The 18,469-nt window shown below is 44.1% G+C and overlaps 1 protein-coding gene across 10 annotated transcripts in view; it reads left to right on the top strand.

The window, feature by feature from the left end:
- The window catches only part of STN1 (STN1 subunit of CST complex), a 50,151-nt gene extending 32,275 nt beyond the window's left edge, over nt 1–17,876 (top strand). For 3 of the 10 annotated variants that reach the window (XM_043925998.1, XM_043925995.1, XM_043925996.1), the window contains exon 10: nt 3,860–4,835. In XM_043925998.1, the coding sequence (XP_043781933.1) occupies nt 3,860–3,932 (73 nt within the window). In that variant the 3' untranslated portion in view covers nt 3,933–4,835. Of the gene's footprint in view, nt 1–3,859; nt 4,836–10,303; nt 14,126–15,908; nt 16,037–16,087; nt 16,107–17,837 lie in introns of those variants that run through there. The other 7 variants (XR_006345382.1, XR_006345381.1, XM_043925997.1 and 4 more) reach the window with 7 other exon arrangements.
- The last annotated feature ends 593 nt before the right edge of the window (nt 17,877–18,469 follow it).

Raw genomic sequence — 18,469 nt, 5'->3', positions numbered from 1 at the left:
TTGCCGCTTTTGGAGCCAGAAAAGAAAGACTTAAAACATTCAAAATCAACTGCATATATGGGGAAAATTAGAAAGTGACCTCACATACCCAGGAAAAGGCACAGACTCAGAAATAGACCTGAGAAGACCTTAGGTTTCCATCTCAGGCTATTCTTGGCTCAGAGACAGCCTACAACAACCAAAAAAATTAGAAACAATAACAAAAAAACAGCTAACACCAGGAAAGGGGAAGAATCTAATCTGCAGAATTACCACATTATTAGATTCAAGTGTCCAGTTTTCAACTAAAAGTGAAAGATATACAAAGAGACAGGAAACTATGACCCATTCAAAAGAGACGATGGGGAGAGCAACAGAAACTATCCCTGAAAAAGACCTGATGGCTTATCTATTACACAGAGGCTTTAAAACAGCTGTCTTAAAGATGCTCATGAAAATGATGGGTGAATAAAATGGAAAATATTGATCAAGAGAAAAACTAAAAAGAAATCCTGACAAGGACAGGAACTGAAAGGCAACATTTACTAGTGATTCAAAGGCAGATTTGAACAGGAAGAAGAATCAACAGGGCTCTGAAGGAAAATGAACAGAACCTAAGGGACCCGTGGGACATCATCAAATGGACCAACATATGTGTTATGGGAGTCTCAGAAGAAGAGATCAGGGGCAGTTATACTGATACTAATATCAGACAAAATAGTCTTTAAATCAAAATGTTACAGGAAACAAAGAAGGATATTATATATTAATAAAAGGCTCGATAAGAAGACATAGCAATTTTAAATGTTATGTGCCTCGTGACTGACCATCAGAATATTACATGAAGCAAAAACCAACAGAATTGAAAGGAGAAATGAATAGTTCTACGATAATAGTTGGAGATATCAGTACTCCACTCTCAATAGTGGATAGAAAAACTGGACAGAAGATAAAGAAACAGAGGCCTTAAATAACACAATAAGTCAGCCAGATCTCACCTGTGCACACAAAGGACTACCTGACAACAGCATACGTGTTCTTCTCACGTATACACGGGACCTCTTCCAGGACAGAACGTGTTAGACCGTCAGTAATTCTCAGTAGATTTTAAAAGGTAGATATCATACCAATCATCTTCTCTCTGACCAGTATCTTTTGAAGTTAGAAGACAATAACAGAAGTAAAGCTGAAAAATTTACAAATTTGTGAGAATTAAATAACACATTCTTAACCAATTGACCAAAGAAGAAATCACATGGGAAATTAGAAAATACTTAGAGATGAATGAAAACTAGAACACAACATACCAAAGCTTATGGGACACAGCAAAAGCTGGATATAAAGGGGAACTTTATAGCTAAGAACACTTACATGGGTTTACAATTTAAGGAACTAAAAAAGAAGAACAAAGTAGCTCAAAGCTAATAGAAGGAAGGAAATAATAAAAATTAGAGCACAGATAAATGAAATAGAGAATAGAAAAACAATAGAGAAAATCAAGGAAACCAAAAATTGCTTCTTTGAAAAGATCATCAAAATTGCTAAACATTTAGCTGGGTGGACTAAGAAAAAAGAGAAAAAAGTCAGATTACTAAAATCAGAAATGAAAATGAGGACATTAATACTGACTCTACAGAAATAAAAAGGATTATAAAAAAGTACTATAAACAACTGTATGCCAACAAATTGTATAACCAGATGAAATGGACAAATTCCTAGAAACACAGAGCCTACCAAGACTAAATCATGAAGACATGGAAAGTCTGAATAGATCTACAGTAAGGAGATTGAATCAGTAATAAATAATCTCCCAACAAAGAAAAGTTTGGACCTAATGGTTTCACCAGTGAATTGTAAATATTTAAAGAACTAACGCCAGTCCTTTTCCACCTGTGACTAGAAGATCCCTCTATGAATAGCCTTGCTAGACAACCCTCAGATGGCAGAATGGCCTTTGTGAAGAAGTCCTTTAAGACCTCTGGGGCAGTCAGCACTGCTGAACATACATGCCTATAAGTCACCTTGAGCCCTGAGCCTGAGCACCCAGGTCTTATAAAAACTAAGATTACAAGCTGAGCAGTGCTGGAATTCCGAGTGTTCCCTCTCTGCTGTGTGCAAACCCATTTCTGCTTGGTGTCCTCTACCCACCATCATCAACTCTTCCTCTTGGGAAAAGTTGAAGCTTCTTTAGAGCACGGACTAGGTTTTGTGCACCTTCTTAGGTTATGAATATAACGATAAGTAAATTCTCCAAGGATGAAGCACCCACCGTGAGTCTCCTTTCACCAACACAACCAGAGGTGAAACAGGTGCTTTTCTTCCCATTTAATACATGAGGATGCGGGATGAGAACCATGGACCACTTTGCCCCAGTCATAGAGCCAGCACTTGAATTTGGGTCCTTTGGACTCCGGAGTCTGCTCTCCGTCTGCCCTCTGTACCTGTTCCCGCTTGCTTAGTGCTGCACATGTATTAATAGTAGGTATTCAGGAAATTTTGATTGAACAAATGTTGAAGAAACAGCTTGGAAATGTGGAGACCAATGGAGTTTCCCAACAGTAACTCCGGTTGGCAGGAATAATGAGTTCAGTAGCCACTAGAGGTCAGAATTAACAAGTCTTTGTTAGCCCACTACCTGTGATCGGCCCTGACCCTTACAGCTGGGAAGGACCTCAGAGGTACCCCCACCTCCGGTCCCACTCCCTTTTGGTCAGAAAACCAGGCTTGAAGATGCAGTGACTTGCCCAAAGCCACAACCATGTTTTGCCCATCACCACAACGACTGAGTAACTGAACTGAACTGAACTGAACAACCCCTCCAGGACTTTGCTGGAGCCTAAAGCATTCTGTTCAGTGACTGTGCAGAGCACTGGTGGGCCAAGTGCTGGGCATATGTCAGTGAGAGACCTGACTGCTGAAAACTGGGGAAGGTTGGTTTCCAGGAATAAGGTTTGACTTTGACTCAATGTTACAAATAAGTTTTATGTCATGACCCAGTAAATTATATCATTTTATTATAAATTTTACTTCAACTACATATATATACATATATAATTGAATATAAATTAATATTTATCCTACCTTAATATTTATCCTACCTAAAATGCAGTACATTCTGTAATCTCATATTCTGGTCTGCTTCAGTCTGTTTGGTAAGAAAAGAATGCTAATCACAACCCACTAAATTGATTTCATGATCCTCTCTAGTGGTCATAACTTCAGTATGAATACCACTATTACAGAATGATTGATTTCTATTAGGAAAGCAGTCTCTCACCCTGAACTGTTAGAAATGGTCCCATCTGTCCTGGTAGAGGGTGAGAAGTTCCTTGAACACAGCCACCACAAACAGACTGGAAGCCTAGGCAGAGAGGAGTGCGAAGAGGCCAAAGGTCACCATTGCAGTCCCATGGTCCAGGATTTATGGAAGGAATAAGGAGACTGCTGCAGGCTGGCTCTGCTGTCCACCTCAGGAGGGCTCCCACCTGGGAAGCTAGGGGGTTAGCCTGGAATATGTGCACCTGTACATGAGACTTCATGAGAGAAAAAGATGATCAAGCGCTAAAACCCCATGGGGTTCTGAGTATAAAATTACTGATTGGGAATCCTGGAAGGCTGAAGGCCTGTGTCCCCGGCCGGTGGTCCCTGGCGCACACCTGAGAACAGGTGATTTAGTTTGTTGTCGTCAGTAAGGTAGGCCAGTGCATCTCCTGCTTTAATGTGCATAGGAATCATCGGGGCGCGTTGGGAGGTCTTATGAAGCTGCGGGTTCTGATCCAGGAAATATAGAGAAGGACTTCTATGTAGAGGAAAGGACAGCAGGGAGAGAGGAGGGTCTGACAGGTGTGTCCAAGCTTTGCCAACTCCCTTTTCCCCACAGACGTGGAGAAGGGCTGCCACTTCCTGCACATCCTGGCCTGTGCCCGCCTGAGCCTCAGCCCAGGCCTGAGTGAACCTGTGCTGCAGCAGGTGCTGCAGCTGCTGGAGGACCAGAGTGACATCGTCAGCACCACGGAGAAATACTACACGGCATTCTGAGCAGGGGCCGGCAGGCGGCACAGGCAGAACGGGGAGGGGGGAAACCAGCTGGCATTCACTCCCAAGCTCTGGTTTTAACATCCTGCCCAGGCTTATAGGTCTGGGGGCAATTATCTCATAATAAACTATGAAATCTGGTGATTTAAGGAATGGGAATTTGGCATAAATTCTGGAGGCTGCCTTCTACCTGCCGTCAGTTCAGTCACTCAGTTGTGTCCAATTTTCTGCGACCCCATGGACGGCAGCACGCCAGGCTTCCCTATCCATGCAACTCCTGGAGCTTGCTCAAACTCCTGTCCATCAAGTCAGTGGTGCCATCCAACCATCTCATCCTCTGTCGTGCCCTTCTCCTGCCTTCAGTCTTTCCCTGCATCAGGGTCTTTTCTAATGAGTCTGCTTTTCACATCTACCTGCTGTATCCTGGGATAAAATGACTTATCTCAGCCACAACATGCAAGAAAACCCTCCTCATTGGACTCTGGGCTGGACCGAGCATCACTCACAGAGCAGAAGAGGAAGAAACTGCTGGTGGCTGGCCTGGTTGGAGGCTCTGCCGTGGGAAGGAGTCTTCCATGGTACAGGCCTCTGGACTGCGGTAACAGAAGAGCGTACAGATCACCAGCTCAGATGCTTTTGAAAACTTCAGACTATCGGGTACTTTCTTGGCATCTGTTGGTGGTTAAGACCCTAGTGTAGGGGACTAGGTCTCCCTGGATGAGTGTTGCTGACCTATAATTTCTGTGGGTCAAACCCCAGCAGTGGGTCCAGTCTTGGGTTGAATTGTTTATAGCGATGGGAATAAAACAGGATCTAAGGCATGGCCTTGCATTTGCCATTTTCCCTTTGTCCCTTCTGAGTCACAAGGCATTTCAGTACATGTCCCTGTGCTTGAGGACACTGTGACTAAATACAACACATTGTCTCTTAATACCCTGAAGTTCTCGGAGGCTGCCGGCCAATTACCTGGCAGTGATAGATGTTATTTTCAAGGTTACCATTGTACATGCAGAATGTCCTAACACCTTCCAAACACTCGGTATGTGCCCAGACAGGTGATGGGGTCATGCTTTTGCTGGGAAAGACAGGCAAAGGGAAGAAATCTGGCCTATGGCATAGGCTTGTTCTAACAGCTCAATGACAAATCCAGCCAGCGAAAAGCAAGTGCAGGGAAAGATTTGGAGTTAATTACAGTCATTTCACAAAAGCACATCTGCCTTTGGCTGCTTCCTTAGAACTTGACTTAGTAAGCTTTTAGTAGCTCTACTGGAGAGCCTGCAGGCCTGGTTCTGTTGTTCTGCTCTGTGTGGAAACAGAGTGGTTTTATACTCAGAAGTCGCCTGTGGCTCCATGTGTGAGTCCTGGAGTGAGTCCTGACAGACGACTTCCTGTCTTGGACTTTTCTGACTTGACCCAAACCTCTGCCCGGTTTCTAGCAGTTGTTACCCAGATAGGTGCCCTGTATTCAGAAGGATTCCTATAGAACAGGGTTTACCTGGAATGACACCCAGTGGTTCCTCCTTGAGGTCAGCAGCTGTTCCATACTGAACACATCTCAGATTATTGGAGCTGCCAGGAAGGGGTCTTGAGTCGGAACATAAAAAGGACACATCCTTGCACACAACCACCCCGCTTCTAGGGGGGCTATAACCCCAGGGAGTGATCACAGAGGATGGAGAGAATGAATGTCCAGGGTGCCCACTGCAGTGTAAAACTGGGGTAAATATTCCTCTATAGGGAAAAATTAGTAATGGTACATGAACACAGTGAAATACTATGCAGCCATTAAGTTAATGGAGTAGACAAATACTGTTGCCATGGAGCAGTTATCCTCAGGAGACTGAGTGGGAAGAAAATTGAGTTCCAAATCTATTTATATAATACCACTGACCTGCAACCCCCGTGTGTGTCTGTATGTATTTAAACAGAGAGTGTTTCTGCATATCCATCCATATAGATGTGGCAAGTGTACACATGCATATAGGTGACCACTCCACTCCTAGGGTTCAGTCCCAGACCTCTTTTCTGTTTAGCTTGCTCCCACAGGAATCTCAACTAGTCCCAAGGCTCAGACCATCTGTATGTTGACAAACCCCAGTTACATCCAGTTCACACCTGTTGGAACTCCTGACCCTCCAATCAGCCTCCTGCTGACAGCATCATTTAAGTGTCCAACAGATATCACAAACGTAAGATACCCAAAGCCAGGCCCCCACCCACCGCTGATCCCAAACGTGCTCCGTCAAGTTTTCCCTGGTTCAGGAAGAGGCAGCTCCATTTTCCCAGTTGCTCAGGCCAAGCCCGTTGACTCCTCTCCTTCTCTCGTATCCCATGTTCAACCTGCCCATCATGGCATCTCACTCCTCTGCCGCCACCCCTGGAATATGGTGGGGCTCCTGCTGTCCTCTCTGCTCCCTGGCCCCTCTTCAGTTCACTGTCAGCACAGCAGCCCCGCTCCACATGCTTTCCTCATCACATGGAACATGCTCTGTATGTTTCTTACATACCCTGCTTATTTATTCTCCCCAACAGAAGGAATGCTCCATGAAAGCAAGACTTTTTCTCTGTTTCATTTCCTGCTGTGTCCAAGCACCTAGAACAGGGCCCAGGACATCTTCCAAGTGATACCACGACTATGTGTGTGTGGGACTCCCCTCCACCTGCTAATAGCTTCCTCTCTTTGCTGGGGACTTTCTCCAATGTCTTGGAAGTCTGTTCAGGCTGGAAGTACTCAGAATTAACACCTACGAGCTTCAGCCAATGGGACCTGGGGTATAAATGCTTCTGTTCCCTCACCCTTCCAATGAAATATCTCTGAGGGTCATGTTCTACAGCACTTCCCAGAGTTTGTCTGTGGGATTAGGCTCCATCCACCCACAGCAGCAGCTAACTTGATAATCACCCTCAGTTGGCTACCTTACCCTGTCTTACTTTACCCCTCTCCAATACTGTTTGCTGCAGCTCCCAAATGAACTGCTTCCTTTTGGATTCTTGTCTCAGGGTCAGATTCTGAACAAGCACAACACAAATGCTCACAAGTTTATTTGAGAAATTCTGATGAATAATTATGCACAGCAGATTGTTAGAAATGCTCCCCAAAGTGACATACTTGTTAACTCTGAAAGGTGAGATGTCAGATGCTTTTTAACTACATATCTATACTCGAGTAGTGTTATAATTAGTAAATGTCGCTATACACTTCCCCAACTGTCTCATAAACATCTTTTTGATTTAAAAAAAATTTTTTTTTGGCACACCAAGCAACATGCAGGATCTTAATTCCCCAACCAGGGATCGAACCCGTGCCTCCTGTGTTGGAAGAGCAGAGTCTTAACCACTGGACCACTAGGAGAGTTCCAAGTGTCATTATACAGAAATAACAAAGCTGTCTCTCGCTCCCCACCCCACACTCACATAACCTAAATCATAAGTGAACCAAGAATGCAATGAGACTCTTCCCTCCATAGTAAGATGAGGGCGGCTCTTAGAAAACTCCCTGGGGCTACAGTTCGGTCACTGCTTATGAACCGAAGAGCAACCGAGGGGTCCCCCTGAGAAGGAGGGAAACTGAGCAGACATCCTCCTGTTCTTTCCATGCTCACATTTCAGGAGCCATGAACACTGCCTATAGTTAACGTAGGCGAGAAGACACACAGTGCTCTGTCTGGTCAAGGATTTGTTTGAAGGCTCATGATTATCCCCATCTGGTAAGCTCCCAGTGCTTCTCATCCCTGTAAGACACTTCTTTCTAATTATTTCCCCCTCTGATAGTGTGCCAGGACACTGGCCGGGAAAAAGCCAAGCAGAAAGAAGTCTGTTCAGTAAAGAGGAACCTAAAACTTACTGCCAAGGATTAAAACCAAGCAAACTTGTAATTTTCCACTGGAGAAAACATCCGCACTTTTTTATTAGTGCCATCTCTTCTCCACAAGTGGCCTCTAGAGCAACTGCCGGAAAAAAGCATCTCATTGTTTCCTTACTAGATTTACATGAAGCATACAGGCAAACTCAGGAAGACGGTGATGGAGCTTGCTGAAGAAGCTGGCAGCAGGCGCTGGGAGAGCAGTAGACCAACCTGAAGGGAAATCATGTCGGTGGATGAAGAACCTTGCTACAGAGTTTTTATTTGCATAACAGTCTCTTACTGGTAGAGGCTCTAAATGTGATCCCAAACTCCCACATAAGTGAGTTTTTACTTAATCCAGAATTTTTTTTTAAATGGCCTATTTTTATTGAACTTTTATTAGGTAAACCCAAACAGGTCAGTCCCAGGTTTTCCATGTTCATAGGAATTCTAAGTCAAATCCCAAATTCCTGAAGAGACTCCAGCCTCTCCCTGTATGTCAAATTTAAATGATAGATTTCACTTTGTAACATCAAAAGAGGAATTTTGAAGACCAAAGAATAGCCCTGGTATTTTTGTTTTGTTTTTTTAAAACAGGGACAGCAAAGTGGTGTCTCATTAATTCAGACTGATGTGGTGAAATCTTTGTGTAAGTTAGTGAAAAACCTGGGCTTGAAATAGTGCCATCTTGTGACTTTTGGTCTACCCAATGAATCATATTATGTCTGAATTACTATGAGGGAACAGGTTTGCTGCTCTTAGGAAAGCTGCTCTAATGAATGATTACTTAAATTATGTATCATTTGTTATTCAGTATCACTTAATTTTTATGTATTTTGTATCATTTTTATGTATTATATATCATTTAATATCAATAGGTGATTTTATAGCACTTAAATGTAAGAGATTTGGAAACATACTTCCATACAAAAAAATGTACACAAATGTTCTCAGCACTATTATTCCTAATAACCAGGAAGTGGAAACCACCCAAATGACCAACTACTAATAAGAGGATAAATAGATGTGATACATTCATATAATGGAATATTAATCAGCCACAAAAAGGAATAGAGTACTGATACATATTACCGTATAGTTGAACCTTGAAAACATTGTGCTAAGTGAAAGATGTCAGAAGCAAGAGGCCACATATTGTATGATTCCATTTATAGGAAATGTCCTAAATAGGCAAATCCATGAAGACAAAAAATGGATTAGTCAGGGCAGGAGGAGAGTTGGTGGCACAGGGTTTCTTTTGGGGGTGACAGAAGTTTTCTGGAATTAAGTAGTGATGGTGTTTGCACAACTCTGAAGGTACTCAATGAACTGTGAGTTAGGTTGGGATTCCTCACAGCATGGCAGCCGGGTTCCAGGGTAGGCACCCCAAGGAAGAGCACACCCCCCATGGAAGCTGCACGGCCGTTCTGTGCAGAGGCCCAGGAGCCGCAGTGTCACTTACGTGGCATTCTGATTGTCAGGGCTGTCACAGAGCCGCCCAGATTTCAGAAGGAAGGAATAAACTGCCCCTGATGGGGAATAACAAGGCTCTAGAAGTGCATGTAGATCTGCAAGGAGGTCCAACCAGTCCATCCTAAAGGAAATCAGTCCTGAATGTTCATTGGAAGGACTGAAGCTGAAACTCCAATACTTTGGCCACCTGATGCGAAGAACTGACTCATTGGAAAAGACCCTGATGCTGGGAAAGATTGAAGGTGGGAGGAAGAGGGGACAACAAAGGATGAGATGGTTGGATGGCATCACCGACTCAATGGACATGAATTTGAGTAAGCTCTGGGAGTTGGTGATTGAAAGGGAAGCCTGGCATGCTGCACTCCATGGGGTTACAAAGAGTCAGACATGACTGAGCGACTGAACTGTCTGAGAAGTGCATGTAGAACTGGGAATATTGCTTTGGCCACACTGGGGAAATATAATCACTCACAGATAATCTTTCAGGTTTTACACACATACAGCCTCATTCTTTTTTTCAACCTATTTATTTGGCTGCACTGGGTCTTAGTGGCAGCATGCCAGATCTTAGTTGCAGTATGTGAGATCTAGGTCCCTGCCCAGGATTGAACCAGGCCCCTGCACTGGGAGCATGGCGTCCTGGCCATTGGACCACCAGAGAAGTCCCTGTCACAGCCTTATTCTTTAAAAAAATTTTTTTAATATCAGAAAGTACAAAGAAAGGAGAAAAACTGGTGTATCACTTCCCAGGTACTTTTTTTTTTTTAGATTATATGTATACTTAGAAAAATAACAATGTTTTGCCCAAAATACATGTCAGCATATTAAATGCACCTTGCTTTTTTGTTTAATAATATATCTTAAAATTTAGGTGGCTTTTTTTCCCCCCACTTCGGCATGCAAGATTGTCTACATTCTTTTAAATGGTCAGATAATTCCTTTGTATGTTTAACATTTTTATGTATCCCTTAGGGTTTTTAACCAGACCCTCTAATGAAAGACGTTTAATTGGTCACCAGTTTGTTCCTATTGTAACCAGTCATGCAGGAAACATCCTTGTACATTTTCCTTTTCTTTGGCATACGTTTGCATATATTTGTAAGGTAAGTTTTATTTTGTTTTGTTTTTATGTATTTGACTGCCGTGCCGGGTCTTAGTTGCAGCACGCGGGATCTTCACTACGGGCACAGACTCTCTAGTTGTGGTGCAGGGGCTTACTTGCTCCACAGAATGTGGGATTTTAGTTCCCTAAACAGCATCCCTGGCATTGCAAGGCAGATTCTTAACCACTGAACCACCAGGGAAGTCCCTGTATGGTAACTCTTTATTAACACAACCACCAGGAGAAAGGTCTTGAACATTTAAAAATTCAAAATGTTCATTGGAAAGGTTGATCTGTTAATCTCTTCTCTTTAAAAAAAAATACTTATTTTTAAAATTTTTATTATTTATTTGGCTGTGCTGAGTCTTAGTTGCGGCATGCGGTATCTTTAGTTGTGTCACGTGACTCTTCATTGCAGTATGTAGGATCTAGTTCCCTGACCAAGGATCATATCTGGGCCCCACGCATTGGGAGTGTGGAGTCTTAGCCCATCGACCACCAGGGAAGTCCTATGTTCTCTTATTTATGAGCCTGCTCTTTGCTTACAAGCTCACCAACACTTTGTACATATTTGAAGAAGGAAATGGCAACCCACTCCAATATTCTTGCCTGGGAAATCCTATGGACAAAAGAGCCTAGCAGGCTACAGTCCATGGGGTCACAAAGAGTCAGACACAACTGACAGTGTATGTATAATCAGTAGTTTTAATCACTGTCTATCTGATTGGTAAAAACAACTTGTAGGTTTTGCTTGCATTTCTACTTCTTTAGATATGAGTGGCATCTAGCATCAGTTCATTCCAGGCAACCTCTGGACAAATGTAGCTCTGCCCTGGACACTGGCCATTACTCCCAGCAGAGGCTGAGGGAGGCCCATCGTATCAGCTACAGAAACAGTCCAAGGCCGGACGCTGAGGTCCTAGTTAATACACAGCTGGAATAAACATCCTGAAGAACTCAAACCTCAATGCTCCCCATTTGCTACTTCAAGTGCTTGGACACATGCCTGCCCAAATGTTATATAATACATGAAGGCAGCAATCTTTTAAAAAACCAATCACCATGTTATAGACTCAGACCTCTCATAAACCAGACGCCATTCAACTCTGGTTCAGTGACTCTGTCCCCAGTCAGATAAACTAAGAAACTAAAGACGTTTTTAAGAAAGTGCTAATTAAGTGGAGAAGATAGGTTTAGTAATAGAAATGGCCTTAATGCTGCTTCCACTTTAATCAACATAGCCTAATTATCATAATAAGGTGATGCTTGCATTTTCATCATTGACCAGGTTTGATACAGTTCATGGGGCACTGGGCAACACCCATTTGATAATCTTCTTGGCTGGAAATTGCATCCTCAGGGAGAAGTCTTCTTAGTTTTGTTCTGAAGACAGACAGTGAATGGAGGAAAGAAAGCAGGGGTGAAGACAGAAAATGCTTCTGTTTTTGTTTTTTGGTTTTTTTAGCTTTACTTTAGAGCAGAGCAACAGCGGTGTCACATGAGTGGTGATACGTGGCACAAGTAACCTGTGAGAAGTACAAAGTTTTCTGATGTACTGAAATTTGTGAATGATTATTCTAATATAAATTTGGTGGCAGAATAATATATTGAGCTGTTAGCATGGGATTTGTATTTCCTGTCTTCTGTTTCTTCTTCCAAGCAAGAAGCCACCCTTGCCTCCAGGAGGTTTGGTTTGGAGGCCGAAACCAGAAGTTGTTTGTTTGTGCAGACAAGCTGGCTTATGTTTTCTGGAAGCCTGGAGCCTGGGAGGGACTGGAGATGAGTGGGCTCCAGGCCTGGCAGACCAGAATGTGCTGCCCAGGGTGCCTGCGGCAGGTGGCAGTTTGGCAGGACTTCTGTGGGGAGGTTTTGCAGTGTCTCTTGCAGACTTAAGCATTGGCTTAAGATCCCCAGCCTCAGCCAAGATTCCCAAGCTTGGAAAGGAAGCTTCTGTAAGCATCCTCTAAAGGAACACCCTGGGGACATCACCAGAAGACTTGGTCTCAGAAAAGTAGACACAGCACCCATTTTCCAGGCACCATGTACCCTCCTATGTGATGGATTTTCACGCATCCCAAGAGAAGGGGAGAGCCTGCCCCACCCCATTACCACCAATATTATTTTCTTTCCAGCCTAGAGAATGAGGGCTCCCAAGCCTCAGCTAACTTGAAATAAAGAAAAAAAAGGCATATGATGTGTCGCCCCCCTCACCCTGAGTTTTAGGAGTAAGAGTCATACTGCAGTGCAGTTAGAATCAAGTCAAGGTGAATTTTAGAACAAGATCACATTCCCACCCCACCCACCTTTGCATTCCAGAATGGTTTGTTGAGTGGAGGGAAAAAAAAAAATATTGAGTTGGCCAAAAAGTTCATTTAGGATTTTCTGTAAGCTGTTATGGCAAAACCCAAACTTTTTGGCCAACCCAAATACTCCAGCAGGAGCACCCTGCATACGAAAACCATTTGTCCTGCGTCACTGTGGAAACAATTGGAAATCGCAGCCTCAGGAGATGGGGAGGGCCATATCATGAGTTTGTTATGTATCATCAGTGGGGTCGACCTTATCATGAACTGTAAATGTCACCCTGTCCTGCAACCATCATGTATGGTGACCAGCTAGACGTGACCTGGACTACAGGCAAGTGATCAGAGAGGATCTAGCCTAGGAGAAGACCCCAAACCACCTGAGCAGCGAGTCTTCTCCCAACATGAAGAAGCTTGAAAAGGCCTGACTCATCGAGCAGCCAGCCCAGCCCAGCCCAGCCCAGCCCAGCCCAGTGCCTCAGGAAGAGTCAGCAAGCGGCCTGTGTGGTTTCCTTCCAGTCCCAGCTTGCCTTGACCTGGTGGAAGGCAAGAAATAGACACGCCACTCCTGGGAACAAGAGCCAGCTTGGGAATGGTGGTGTCAGCACTCCGTGGAGGGCTGGGCTGGGCACAAGCCCTCACTCCACTGGGGCAAGCCTGAGGGCCAGGTCAGGAGACATCTGCCATTTCTGCCCATCTGTTGTGGACCCAGGTAACCAGGAAAAATAGGAGGTGGACAGGTTCTGAACCTATAGCCAGCTGAGGTCTTGGACTTGACTGTTCCCATGTATTCCCTCAGAGGTTGCCCACATCACAGTTCACTTGGAATTCTGTGACAGACCCAGCAGTAGGGACAGAAGGGTGCTTAATAAATGTTTCAGTGGATGGCCAGTGCATTGTACTTATTGAATGTCAACTATATGCTAGGCATCATGCCATGATGTAGAGGGGGATGTCAAGGCAAAGCTCCAACCCTGTCTCCAGGGCACTTGAAGTAAAATGGATCATAAGCACATGTCTATATGACTTACAACCCATGGATACATATGGTCTTGTTTGACCCTCAGAGTTTAAAAATACTCAGTTCGGTTCAGTTGCTCAGTCGTATCTGACTCTTTGTGACCCCATGGATTCCTGTTGGTAAAAAATATTAAACCAACATAAAAAAAAAAAAATTGGCTATCATCTGTATTTAAAAAAGAAAAAAAAAAGTGTGTATGTGTTTGAAAAACCACAGAAGAAACTGTATCAGGGGTGTCTTCCTCAGATACGGAATTGGGGGCTGAAGTGGGTGGAAGACTTATTGCAATGTTTTGTCATTTTTTGTTGTATAAAATGCTATAACTCTACAAATAAAAAAGGGATGGGGAAAATCCTCACCAAAGTCCAGCTTTCTGGATTTTTCTTAACAATTCTAACAGTACTGGGAACATTTACTCTGGAAACAGTGTGTAGGTGGGGAGAAGGGCAGCATCAAAGATTTTAAGCTAAAAGCCGGCATCAGATTTTACATTTTGGAAAGATTATTTTGGCAGCAGGGTGGAGGAGCATTGCTCAGGGGGAGGTTAAGACCAGAGAGACATGGCTACAGTGATCCAGGGAAGGGTAGTAAGGGCCTGAAAGGGGATGGTGACGAGCAGATGGATGTCAGAGACCTAAATGCAACAGACCCAAGGTGGATAATTGATTCAGGAAAGGAGGGTGGGAAAGGCCAGAGTAACGCCCAGGTTCTGGAGGACAGACCATGGTGATGGCCATAGGAGTCTCAGGCTAATGGAAGGGCAAGAGGGCCAGGAGATCTGTGTGTGTGTGAATGTTAAGTCACTTCAATCGTGTCCGACTCTCTGACCATATGGATCTGTGGGCCTTCTCAACTGGATTCAGCAGAAATGCTTAAAGAGTGTGGCTCCTGAAGTACAAGGAAAGGCCCTCACAGGAAATACACTCTCACAGGCAGTTAATTAGCTCCTCCCCACCCCATTCCAGGTAGTCAGAGTCTCTGTGAGTTACCAGAGAAAACGGCCCCTCTGGAAAATGCCACCTGGGAGAACTAGAATTTCAAACAGAAGCTTAATGCTTGTGGTTGAAGAAGGCAAAGAAGCACCAGCTGAGAAGTCCTTGAAATCGTATCCCTTTAGGGAATGCATTTTCTTGGATCTGTGTGCATCCTTTGCAGCAATATTAATCACTGCTGAAGCCCTTTTTTGGGTCACTGAGCTGCCAGCAGGATGCTGTTTCTGGGAGGATTACCTTGAGCAACCAGCCCCAAACAGCAACCCGGTGCATCAACAAGCCCTGTTGCCCTGGCAACACCACCATCCACGGGGAGGGGCAGGTGCCCCAGCCCTGAGGCTGGAGGCAAGCAGTAAATGAACCAGCCTGGAGCCTCTGTGATTCTCCTTTCCTATGCATGACAAAGCTTGAGCATATTTGCTACTTGAAGCAGAGTAGAAAATATTTTCCCTTTGGGACTCAGTGGTCAGATAACCACTTATTAACATCGTGGCCTCACCTCAGACTTAGTCCATGATGTATCAAAGATGTTTAAAGTAAAGTGGAAGTACTTAATAATACTAACAGTTATGAGAGTTAACTTTTATTGAACAGTTATGCACCAGTCACCCAGCCAACTTAAATCTTAACATAAACCTAAATAGGTATATACTATTATATTATCATTCCCACCTTACAGATGAGGAAATTGAGGCCAAGACTGACTACCTTGCCCAAGGATATGTAACTACCTACTAAGTGGAAGAGCCAGGTTTCTACCCAGTGAGCTTAACCACTAGGCTGTACTGCTTTCAGGATCAGAGAACAGGCTTCCCTGTTCCCAGAACTGGGAACTCAACACAATGTCTTCAAGTTTAGGTTGATGTTTATATTCTATTTTTGCTCCAGCTGAGCCTGCACTGAGAACACCACTTCTGATGATGGAGGTTATATGGGTTGAGTGGGTGGAGTGACATCATGTCACACCCATGGCAGGGAGGGAGCAGGTGTTTACTGAAGCATGCAGAAGATCTGGGACAAGGCAGAGAACATTCCTACCTAAACAACAATATGGTCCCAGAGGAAGACCAAGAGAATATGGTTCAGTAACCTCCAAGGGGTTTGGGTTAGCCCATGCAGTATTGGTATTCTCAGGGTTTGTTTGTTTTTTAATATTTAGATGCTTAATGGTGAAATAGTCCAAACAGAAAATAATGAAGCAGAAAATCCAGATACCACTGAGATGAGACAGCTGTTATTCTTTTCCCATCTGTGCTTCAGTTCTCCTCTTGAGAGAAACATAACATTGGTGATACAGATAAAGCCAACTTCATTCCTGCTTTGCCTCCATTCCCACAGATAATGACTACCTTGAAGCTGATGTGCATCACCCTGATGCAGGTATTTTATTGTGGCATAACTTAAAAGCAGTAAACTGTGCAAATCTTAATCCTACAGTTTGATGAATTTTTACATATGTATACATGCTAAGTTGCTTCAGTCATGTCCAACTCTTTGCAACACCATGGACTGTAGCCCACCAGGCTCCTCTGTCCATGGGATTCTCTGGACAAGAGTACTGGAGTGGATTGCCATGTCCTTCTCCAGGGAATCTTCCTGAACCAGGAATCGAACCTGCATCTCTTATATCTCCTACATTGGCACTTGGGTTCTTTACCACTAGCGCCACTTAGGAAGCCCTTACATATGTATACTTCCAAAATAAGATACAAATCAATAACTTGTCCAGGACCTCAGGGGCTCCTTTGCCTCACGTTTTGAAAAGAAATTGACGGAGTTGCCAACATTTAAAAACTCTGGAGATTTAATGTAAAAATCCTAATTTCTATCTTCTCTTGAAATTTTGGAAAATCTGACTACACCAAGCTCAGATTCTGACTGGAGACAGTGTAGATCTGCCCACTGGCAGTGAGCTCCCCATTTACTTACTGCATCCTCAGGTCCTATGTTGTATCCGGCCCACTTCATTCATTTACATAACCTAACCTGTGACTCATCCCCCAAAAGGTGCCACTCTATATTTTTAAAGTGCTGCAAACATAAGAAGGCTGAGAACAATTGCCTTAGCCATCCTAAAGAAAGCAGAGGTGGAGAAAAAGTATCCTCCTCTCCAATGTGCAAGGTGATTTGGGAAGCTGCTGACCATGCATGCCATCAAGCAAAAAGGAACCTGATTCTTCAGATCTTTGTTACTCAAAGTCTGGTCCTTGGACCAGCAGCATCAGCATCATCTGGGAACATGTTAGAAATGTAAAATCTCAGTTGCCTCCCCAGACCTACTACATTAGTCTGCTAGGGTTGCCACAGCAAAGTCCCACTGGGCACTAACAAAGTAAACTGGGCGGCTTAAACAATGCACAGTTCTGGAGGCTTGAAGTCCAAGATCAAGGTGTCAGCAGGGTCAGTTTTTTCTACAGTCTCTCTCTTCGGCATCTCCAGGTATCTTCACATGGTCTTTCCTCTGTGTCTCTGTCCTGTCTTCTTACAAGTCATATTAGATCAGCGACCACTTCAGTGACCACATTTCACTTTAATCACTTCTTTAAAGACCGTATCTCCAAATACAGTCACATTGGAGGTACTGGGGTTAGGATCTCAGCATATGAAATTGGAGGAGATGCAGTTCAGCCTATAACACCTACTAAATCAGTATTTACATTTGAAAAAGATCCCCAGCGCACATTCAAGTTGGAAAAGTACTGCCCAGGGCCTGCTCCCCAAGGGATAAAACACCAGTGGGTCTGTCTGGAAGTGGAGGCAGGGAAAGGGGGAGAAGCCGGAGTGAGTTTTTAGATGAACTTTCTCTCTATTCTACAGGTCTGGTAGGATGACAGTATTGTGAAGGTATTCTCTCTTCTTGAAGTTATAAGGGGTTAATTCTCTCTTGAGAATTAACTGAGGAGTCTCACTGAGTCCTCCTCTCACTGAGGAGCAGAGACTCTTTGCACTTTGGAGAATGTCAGGTCATTTCACCTGGTCATTACCTGCAGGGTTTCTCTATCAAGGTGTTAGGGGAAGCACACTGACTGAAACCGCCCACCCTAGCCAGGCACCATAGTAACCATTTTCATAAATTGTTTTACGACAGGAGGTCCTGGTAAGGAACACAGAACTAATAAGCCTCCACCAACTGGAAGAGTTCGGGAAAGATCAAAAGGAGACACCACATGTCCAACCACCTCCCAGAATCCTTCTTTCTGGCATCCATCTTGGCTGAACAAGGCGTGCACCACCAGGAAGGACTCTGAGTCAGAATGATTGGCTAAGAACAACCCGGAAACTAATCCCATCACCATAAAACCCAAGACTGCGAGCCACCTGGCAGAGCTGTTCTCCTGGGTTCCCTCACCCTCCTGCTCTCCACCCGGGTGCCCTTTCCCAATAAAATCTCTTGCTTTGTCAGCACATGTGTCTCGGACAGTTCATTTCTGAGTGTTAGACAAGAGCCCAGTTTCGGGCCCTGGAAGGGGTCCCCCTTCCTGCAACAAAGGTACAGGCATATCTTTGGGATTTTCTGGAGGGGAGACCAGAAAATACCACACTACATTCTTCCCCACTCTGTACAAGCTCATTTATCACCTCTGTCATAGGCCTGGTGCTATGGTGACAGTTGCTATGGAGATTCTCCTATGCATGGTTGAGGCTAATCCTGACCCATACTGTCAATCAGCACCATTTTAACTAGAGGTTTTCAAGCCGTGTTCCATAAAACTATAAGGT

Source organism: Cervus elaphus, chromosome 15 (assembly GCF_910594005.1).
Source record: "Cervus elaphus chromosome 15, mCerEla1.1, whole genome shotgun sequence".
Lineage (NCBI taxonomy): Eukaryota > Metazoa > Chordata > Mammalia > Artiodactyla > Cervidae > Cervus > Cervus elaphus.
The sequence above is the reverse complement of the archived record's forward strand: the minus strand, read 5'-3'. Positions and strand labels throughout refer to the sequence as shown.